At 44.5% G+C, this 10132-nt stretch overlaps 1 protein-coding gene across 1 annotated transcript; it reads left to right on the top strand.

Annotated features, from left to right (window-relative positions):
• Positions 1-3240: 3240 nt before the first annotated feature.
• LOC115776616 (Fc receptor-like B) lies at positions 3241-8801 on the top strand (the record flags this gene model as incomplete). The annotated part of the gene is made up of 3 exons (XM_030724341.1): positions 3241-3246; positions 8300-8495; positions 8575-8801. Coding segments are annotated over exons 1-3 (429 nt in total), but the record flags the coding sequence as incomplete, so codon positions are not given.
• Between the last annotated feature and the right edge of the window lie 1331 nt (positions 8802-10132).

Genomic DNA, 10132 nt, shown 5'->3' with positions numbered 1-10132 from the left:
ATCATTATGGAGAAACCACAACCTTCTCACACGTATTGCGCAATCACTCACGCACTCTTTCTGCACTTTGCTTGCATTTTCCTTTCCCTTATGTACTGTACAAGACTTCATTTAGATTTGTGGATTCAGAGCAACAAGTGCACTAGTGCCCCCTACAGATGGAACAAAAGCATTAGATAGTGGGAATCACATTTAGGTTTTCTGAAATGCATGAAAAAAGGTAGAAAACTTCGCCACAGTCAAATAGATAGATTCAACGGTGTTATCATGTCCATCCTTGCCAAGATTTTCATCTTTGCCAGTGGGGATTACATTTGGCAGAACAGTTGGCTCTCTGACAGCTTGAAGGGGGATCTCAGGTGGCTCGCAGGTGGGTTGCAGGCTGTTTGCAGGGCACGTTGTTCGCAGGGAAGGCAGGTCGCAGGTTGCAGGAGCAGCGGCTCTCAGGCGGCATGCAGTGGGGTTTGCGGGGCTCGCAGGTGGCTGGCTGGAGATTTGCGGAGCTCGTAGGTGGCTCGCTGGGGGTTCGCGGGGGCTCACTTGCGGCTCGCGCTGGGTTTGGTGGTCGCGCACGCAGCGAGGGCCGTAAAACGCCGCTTGCGGCTTTAATTATTATTATACTTTCTCTCTCTTTGAACCCAATTTTGACCCCCTGAACATGCGCGAAAAGTCACCATTTTTTGCATGGTGGTCAGGTCTGGCGAAAAATTACGTATTTTAATGTCGCCACAAACTAACTCAAAAACACGGCTACACTGCGCCCCCTGGAAATTTCATTTTTCGGGCCCCTATGGGAGAGGCCAAATTCAAGTTTGCCCTAGATTCATGAAATTCTCGTCACACATAGATCATGTCAGGACAAACAAAAATCCTCTTGAGGCACTCCTGCATGACCCACAGGAAATCCACCAGGTTCACTTGAAATTTGGCTTCTGCCGAGTCAGCAATTTCGCTCACCTTGTATTTGCGCGAACTCCTCCTACAGCATTTGACCCACAAACACCAAAATGGCTCAGCATCATTTAGAGACATAGGGCATCTAAAGTTATCGAAGGCTTCGTATTCATTTCAATTGTCTTGTCACACTAGGCCCCTGAAGTTGGCCTTCGTTTGACCAATAATTCCGGTCCTCTTTCCTGCCATCAATCGCACATGCTTTGCCCGATCTGCCCCAAAATGGAATCATTTATGAACACACCTACACTGAATCCATAAGTGCAGAAACCACGTCGATTGATGCCATAGCGCCCCCTACAGAACAAAATGAAAATTTGTATGGGGGTCCACAAAATTAGTTTCTCTGGTATGCATGAAAATTTTTGTACACAATCCTCAGATCCTCCTGGTCAGAAAAGGCAATCAGACCTATGCCCAATTTTGCACGCCACACGCGCCACCACACCGCAAATGTGCGTTGCGTTTATATGGGGAGCCAACAATTTACTTTCTCAGACATGCATGCAATTCGAGACAAACATTCTGTACCCCAGCACGATCAAAAAAGTCACTGACACCCATGTCCACATTCCCACAGGAAATCCGCTAGCTTGGCTTGAAATTCTGTTTTTGCCAATTTTGCACTGTTGGACACCTCATATTTGCGCGAACTTCTCCTAGGGCATTTGACGCGCTAACACCAAAATGGCTCTGCATCATCTAGAGACATAGGGCATCCAAAGTTATCGAAGGCTTCGTATTCAATTCAACGGGCTTGTCACATGAGGCCCCTGAATTTGGCGTTCGTTTGACCAAAAATTCAGGTCCTCTTTCCTGCCATCAATCGCACGTGCTTTGCCCGATCTGCCCCAAAATGGAATCATTTATGAACACACCTACACTGAATCCATAAGTGGAGAAACAATGGCGATTGCTGCAATAGCGCCCCCTACAGAAGACACTGCAATTTTGTATGGAGGTCCACCGCATTACTTTCTTTGACTTTTCTGATCAGGAGTATCTGAAGAACATGTAAAAAAATTTTCATGCATTTCAATCAGACCTATGCCCTATTTTGCACGCTGCAGCCGTGACCACCACCCCAATGTCAAGATGACGTCACTATGGAGAAACCACAACCTTGTCACACGTATTGCGCAATCACTCACGCACTCTTTCTGCACTTTGCTTGCAATTTCCTTTCCCTTATGTACTGGACAAGACTTAATTTAGATTTGTGGATTCAGACCAACAAGTGCACTAGTGCCCCCTACAGATGGAACAAAAGCATTAGATGGTGGGAATCACATTTAGGTTTTCTGAAATGCATGAAAAAAGGTAGAAAACTTCGCAACAGTCAAATAGATAGATTCAACAGTGTTATCATGTCCGTCCTTGCCAAGATTTTCATCTTTTGCCAGTGGGGATTACATTTGGCAGAACAGGTGGCTCTCTGACAGCTTGAAGGGGGATCTCAGGTGGCTCGCAGGTGGGTTGCAGGCTGTTTGCAGGGCAGGTTGTTCGCTGGGAAGGCAGGTCGCAGGTTGCAGGAGCAGCGGCTCTCAGGCGGCATGCAGTGGGGTTTGCGGGGCTCGCAGGTGGCTGGCGGGAGATTTGCGGAGCTCGTAGGTGGCTCGCTGGGGTTCGCGGGGGCTCACTTGCGGCTCGCGCTGGGTTTGGCGGTCGCGCAGGCAGCGAGGGCCGTAAAACGCCGCTTGCAGCTTTAATTTGTATTACATTTTGAGAAGCTGATGTTGGTTAAGACTCTTACGCATATAGACACACAGATAAGAAGGAACCAGCCCAAGCAGACATTTATAGACCAAAACTAACCAGTAAGAAAATCTGCAGATGTACAGAGATGGCCATTCAGCAGCAGCATACAACGCAGTGATGAACAGGATTTCCACAGTCTGTAATAAAATGTAAAGCACAATGACAAGCAGCATCCAAATTCTTTAAATACTGACCAGGCGCATTCATTAAAAGCAAGTCATTATAATCCAATAAAGGTAAAAAAGTTTATGGAAATCAAGTATTTTCTCACTTTAAGAGAGAAAAAAGATTTATTCCTATAAAAGAAGCTTAGTTTAAGTTTCAGTTTGGACACAAGCTTTCTGATTTCTGATTTGGGGTTTAAATTGTAATTATCAACTATAATGATACCTAAATACTTATGAGATTTAATCAGTGTCACCCATGAGTACTGAATGAACCTTTAAGGAGCAAGCCAATTTTTAACACAATGGTTCAAAATGGTTCAGAGCTTCAGAAAGTCTCACTTTGCCATCACTTGGCATGAGCATGGAAGTAAGAGTGTACAGCAGGGAAGACTAACAATGATGATATGAGAGTGAATGGAGGGAAAACTCAGGGCTTAAATACAAAAGGGATAATGAGGGGAGTGGAGACAGCTGGGAACACAGGTGAACAAAATTACACTAATGAGACAAGGGAAGCAAAACAGGACACAACACACAGAGAACAGAAAACCAGCAAAATAAAACAGGAAGCAAGATGAGGAAACAGAGACAGACAAAACACCAGAAAACACTGGGGAAATACTAAATAACCAAGAACATGACTCACATGACTAAAGTAAGACCTGAAAAGACAAACTTCAGACCCATAATAAACTAAGGCAAAATCAAGCTAAGACACACAACCCAAAGAAAAAATTAATAACAGATCTTCAATAACGAAAACACAAAAAACACTGGGCAAAAGCCCAGGACCATGACACACATATGTTACAAAGTGTTTTGGTGTCCCATAAGTGCTCTGCTTTTAAATACAGCAAGTAGAAAGGTGAGGGAGCCTTGCTGTAATTTCAATAATCTGAACACTCAGATTAACCTGTGTGTTATTTATCTTTAGGTGTGACCTCAGTGCTGTGCTACACAACAGACCAAGGTCAGTAACCTTATCATGTGATAATCTAAAGACATTAAAGAACACCATTTACTGCAGGTTGTTAGTTTGATTGTTCCTGTCAATGAGGAAGCAAGACCAAAATGTGTTCAAAATCACTACTTACCTATGCTCTGCATTTTGGTGGGTCTGACAGTAATGGAACATCATTAAATCTCTAGGAACATACGGGTCCTTCCTTTTGACTGCTCCTTTCTGCCATGCTTATCAGTTCTTGCCTTATGATAAAATTAGCAATGAAGCCTCTGCACCCCACCTCAACTGGACAAGGCTCAGATTTCCAGCCTCTCCTCCAGCTAAGCGACCGGCAAAACTCACGCATGTGAAATTTCGAGCTCGTACACGTAGACATTCACATGCAGGCAGGCGACATGACACAACAAAGTTGAACTTGTTCAACTTTTGTCGCTGTCGCATGGCGCTAAAACCAGTCAGTGAGGGTTTCATTGACTGACCAATGAATGGAGAGCATGCTACACACTGCAGTCTGCAACCACTTTCAACATAGAGGAAAGCATCATTTCAGCTGTGATGGATTTTCTATATTATATGACACTTCACGCAGTGATTATTGATATACATCAGTACATTTTCTGTTATGCCCCCCTAGGAAGAAGAAAACCTTTTGTGCCCCCCCACTCTCTGCCGCAACTATAAATAGTCACGGCGTAGCCTGCTCTATGCTGTGAGTAGGCAAAAAAATGTACACCATAGACCTATTACTTACTGCGCACACTCTGACAATGAGAGCGCCACTGCCACCTACTGTAGTGGATGTGCAATTACATTTAATTCTAGTACGGCAAAAAAAAAAAAGCATGTTCCACGGTGTCAGACGTGCCCCCCCGGTAGCGCACCGCGCACCCCTACAGGGACGCGCCCCACTGTTTGAGAAGCACTGATATATATATATATAAAAAGGCAGGCGTACAGAAACTTGTTGGCACCAGGCTGACATTAAATAGAAGGAGAGGACATTAGGACAGAGGACAGAGGACATAGGATGAACCCAAGGTTGTCTTCTTTGTAGAGGAGACTTAACAGCAAGATTTCTGTCAGTTCCAATAAAATCTTCTGACTCATCTTTATTGCCTCATCTGACACGGACTGCTTTGAAAATGTCACAATCCCTCCAATTTAATTACCGATCACATTTCTTGGAGATGAGTGATGTGAGAGCAATGCTGCCGTCACTATAACATCCCATGTGTTGGGTTTCACTCCAGTGGCAATGCGGGCCATTTGTCACTCCCCGTGTGTCACTCCCCATGCGTCGAGCCCCTTAGCTGGGAAAGAGAGCTGCTGATCCAAGTCTACATGTATTTCCCAGTCCCTGGCACCATACAGTGGGCTTGGTTCTGGAGGTGATGTTCTTGCTACCTGTTTCTCCCCCTCCCGGACAAAAGATGTAAACTGTGTGAATTTGGTCTCGTGTTAAAGGGCATGGCATTAGTGGCTAACCTCACTTTCTCAAGATCCCTGGGCAGCCACCTTAAGACCTGATTGGGCTGTCAGGTGTATCTGCTTTGCATTAGGATGGTCTTACATCCCCCAAGGCTATCCTTAAGTGTTCCTGGTGTTGGACATAATGAAGTGGCAGGATCTTCTGCCAGTCAGAGATTTAAATTGGTGGGAAAGGGCAGGACATCATATGTGGCTTTGATGGTACAGCTCAGCAAGTTGGACTTCATGCTCCATTTGTCTTTCCACATGATCTTCCTCCTCTCAACTGTGTTCCATCTTGTCCATCATCCCTTCTCGGCTTGGAATATGACCTTAGCTTACCTTGCTGCTTCCTCCTGATGGTGTACCTTCTCCTCCACCAGGAGTCAGCGTTCTGTTGCAGTCACCTTATGCCAGGCAAGCCTCACTACTGCAAGGTCAAATCCCCCTCTGTCATCTTGTTTGTGGCCCATTATGTCCCAGTAATGGAAAGTCAATGTTGTGTTGGAGCGACCCTTACCACTGGATCCTGAGACTCTTTGATAGTCATTTCCAGTCTTGTCTTGATGCACTTGAACTCCTCCACCAGGTTGGAGATAGGCAGGGATAGGGCTCCATTCTACAGAAACCTATACTGCTGAGGCATCTTGGCAAGCCAAGCCACTTCCTCACCTGTGAATTTACCAGCCTTTCCAGCTGACTGGCCTGAGATGAAGTGATCTTGCAAATGGAAATTGGCCATATGAGTCAAGGCAGCAAACTGAACTGGATGCACCAGAGCTAGGGCTTTCCTGGGACGGTGGTGCTGTTGATCTGCTTGAGCCCCCTGATGGCCCTACTTGTTAGGTGTCTTTAGGATCTGCATGACTGAGTAAAACTTTATGCATTTTATCGATGAACACCGTTTTCTTGGGGGGATGAAATTCACAAGAAGTGTGCATCTCAGATATGTACCTGGACCAGTCAAGACCTGACTGCATACTGAGCTGCTGTCTTTAATTACACTGTTCAAAAAAATAAAAGGAACACTTAGACAACACAATATAACGCCAAGTAAATCAAACTTCTGTGAAATCAAACTGTCCACTTAGGAAGCAACACTGATTGACAGTCAATTTCACATGCTGTTGTACAAATGGAATAGACAACAGGTGGAAATTATTGGCAATTAGCAAGACACACTCAATAAAGGAGTGGTTCTGCAGGTGGGGACCACAGACCACTTCTCAGTACCTATGCTTTCTGGCTGATGTTTTGGTCACTTTTGAATGTTGGTGGTGCTTTCACACTCGTGGTAGCATGACACGGACTCTACAACCCAGACAAGTGGCTCAGGTAGTGCAGCTCATCCAGGATGGCACATCAATGCAAGCTGTGGCAAGAAGGTTTGCTGTATCTGTCAGCGTAGTGTCCAGAGGCTGGAGGCGCTACCAGGAGACAGGCCAGTACACCAGGAGATGTGGAGGAGGCCGTAGGAGGGCAACAACCCAGCAGCAGGACTGCTACCTCCGCCTTTGTGCAAGGAGGAACAGGAGGAGCACTGCCAGAGCCCTGCAAAATGACCTCCAGCAAGCCACAAATGTGCCTGTGTCTGCACAAATGGTTAGAAACCGACTCCATGAGGATGGTATGAGGGCCCGACATCCACAGATGGGGGTTGTGCTCGCAGCCCAACACTGTGCAGGACGCTTGGCATTTGCCAGAGAACACCAGGATTGGCAAATTCGCCACTGGTGCCCTGTGCTCTTCACAGATGAAAGCAGGTTCACACTGAGCACATGTGACAGACGTGACAGATCCTGGAGACGCCGTGGAGAGCGATCTGCTGCCTGCAACATCCTTCGGCATGACCGGTTTGGCAGTGGGTCAGTAATGGTGTGGGGTGGCATTTCTTTGGAGGGCCGCACAGCCCTCCATGTGCTCGCCAGAGGTAGCATGACTGCCATTAGGTACCGAGATGAGATCCTCAGACCCCTTGTGAGACCATATGCTGGTGCGGTTGGCCCTGGGTTCCTCCTAATGCAGGACAATGCTAGACCTCATGTGGCTGGAGTGTGTCAGCAGTTCCTGTAAGATGAAGGCATAGAAGCTATGGACTGACCCGCCCATTCCCCAGACCTGAATCCGATTGAGCACATCTGGGACGTCATGTCTTGTTCCATAGACTGTCCAGGAGTTGGCGGATGCTTTAGTCCAGGTCTGGGTGGAGATCCCTCAGGAGACCATCTACCACCTCATCAGGAGCATGCCCAGGCGTTGTAGGGAGGTCATACAGGCCCGTGGAGGCCACACACAACACTGAGCCTCATTTTGACTTGTTTTAAGGACATTACATCAAAGTTGGATCAGCCTGCAGTGTGTTTTTCCACTTTAATTTTGTGTGACTGCAAATCCAGGCCTCCATTGGTTAATACATTTGATTTCTATTGATGATTTTTTGTGTGATTTTGTTGTCAGCACATTCAACTTTGTACAGAACAAAGTGTTCAATGAGAATATTTCATTCATTCAGATCTAGGATGTGTTATTTGAGTGTTCCCTTTATTTTTTGAGCAGTGTATTTTATGTGGAACATCCGGTTGTGTCTAAATTTTGCATGAATTGCAAGGTGATTGTTGCATGAAAGTATATTTGATGTGCTTTTTAATCACCAAGTTATGCATGTAATTGAAATACTCAAGTATCCCTAAGAACAACACAATTCTTCCATAATTAAATTTAACATGATTACTGAATTTAGTCAGAGTAACACATTAAATTAGAGACAACTTTAAATAATTACTGTAATATATTGCATTTGGGGAAGTGTTTTCGTTGTTGACACACTGTCAGTTGATCAAACTCAGCAGGTCATTTTGTTTTAATCATAATACACTGAATTCTAGAATTATAGATTTACTTAATATGTATCCACCTCACAGCTCGTCTGACTGTGAGTCCCAGCAGCTCTCAGCTCTTTAAAGGAGACTTTGTGTCTCTGAGCTGTGAGGAGGACGACAGCTCTGCTGGATGGACTCTGAGGAGAAACACAAGCAAAAAGCAGAGGACTCAGTGTGGAGATGGGTGGGGAAAACCAGCTGGTTCTTCCTGTAACATCAGCTACATTGATCCACTGGAGAGTGGAGTTTACTGGTGTGAGTCCAGAGAGGGTGCCATCAGTAACATGGTTAACCTCACAGTCTCTGGTAAGCTGAGTGTGTGGAGTTAGTGTTGATGAAGCTGTGTGTAAATGGATGAAATGCTGTAGTTTGTCTCTGTGTTGAGGTGGATCAGTGATCCTGCAGAGTCCTGTCCTCCCTGTGATGGAGGGAGATGACGTCACTCTGCTCTGTCAAACAAAGACCACTCCCTCCAACCTCCCAGCTGCTTTCTATAAAGATGGCTCCCTCATCAGGGAGCAGCCTACAGGTCACATGACCATCCAGCATGTTTCCAGGTCTGATGAAGGCCTCTACAAGTGTGACATCAGCGGTCATGGAGAGTCTCCATCCAGCTGGATCACTGTCACAGGTGACACACTCACCTGTCTGTGTTTCTGCAGGTTTCAACATTCACAATGTGACCAGAACTTAATGACTGTGTTTGCTTTATTTTAGGGAGACACACCACCACACGTCCACCTACATCCACACCTCCACCTACATCCACACCTCCTCCTATTGTCTTGTTGATTGGAATAGTATCCGTTGTGGTTTTACTGGTGTTACTGTTTCTGCTGGTGATAGTACATGTTCATAGGAGACGTAAAGGTGAGACTCATTCTTCGGGATTTGAAAAGTGTTTTTTTTTTTCATAGTAAAGTGCACACTTATTAGGATAAAATTTTAAATTGAATACCAGTATCTTAATTTATACAATTTTTTTGTTCATTTCAGTTGAAAACGCTGGAGAAGATGATACCACTGCTGACATTATGTACAGTGATGTCAAAATATCAAATTGTCAGCCAGTCAAACAAAGCAGAGGTAGTATCACTTTCTTATTCTTGCTAGAGTGAGGTTAGGGCCTTTTCTTTTGCTCTTGCTTGTGGTATGTGAGGCAAAAGGTCTTTTTATAAAGTCAGAAAACTGGACATTCCTTTATCAGGGTTTGCAGAGTGTTATGACCCAAAATGCAGGACACAACCAGATGGATTAACAAAAGGGTTTAACTGTGGCTGATGCAGATGTTTAAACTAACAAAAACAGTAATAAAAATGTACAAAAACCAAACTCAAAACCCAAACAGAGGGCACACAACTGGGAAATACAGAAAATATCTATGCAAAGGACACAAGGAAGACTGAACAGAGGGCTGATTAAGATTAAACTCAAGAGACAATGAGCCCCAACTGCACATGGTCAACACAGGTTAGGACAATCAGAGAGGGAGAGAGAAAGCAAAACCCAAAAGGAAAAACTAGTTATCAAAGTAGAACAAATAAACAATATTGAAACAAAAACATGTGAAATATGACAATACTAAATATAAATGGGAGATCTAAGTTTTTTAGAGTTTCTAAAGTCTGATGATCTGTAAGAGATATAAGTTCCAGTTTCAAAGACTGACACATGCACAGTAAAGAAATGTTTCCCTGTAAAATGAAATTCTGCCTTTGCTGTCCAAAATAGATGACACTGGAAAAAAAAAAGTCCATGTGTAAAATAGATAAATAGTATAAATAATTTAGAAAAACACAATAGTAAAAATTACTGTATACTTAAAAAAATATATATACAGTATATAAGAAATACAGTGGTAATTGTCATGGTGCAGCAGGCAAGAATGCTGCTTCATTGCAGGATACTCAAAAAAAGGAAGCACAAAGAAGCTCAACAATGCA

The sequence above is a fragment of the Archocentrus centrarchus genome, unplaced genomic scaffold (genome assembly GCF_007364275.1).
Source record: "Archocentrus centrarchus isolate MPI-CPG fArcCen1 unplaced genomic scaffold, fArcCen1 scaffold_35_ctg1, whole genome shotgun sequence".
Classification (NCBI taxonomy): Eukaryota; Metazoa; Chordata; class Actinopteri; order Cichliformes; family Cichlidae; genus Archocentrus; species Archocentrus centrarchus.
This window is presented reverse-complemented; position numbering and strand designations above follow the sequence as displayed.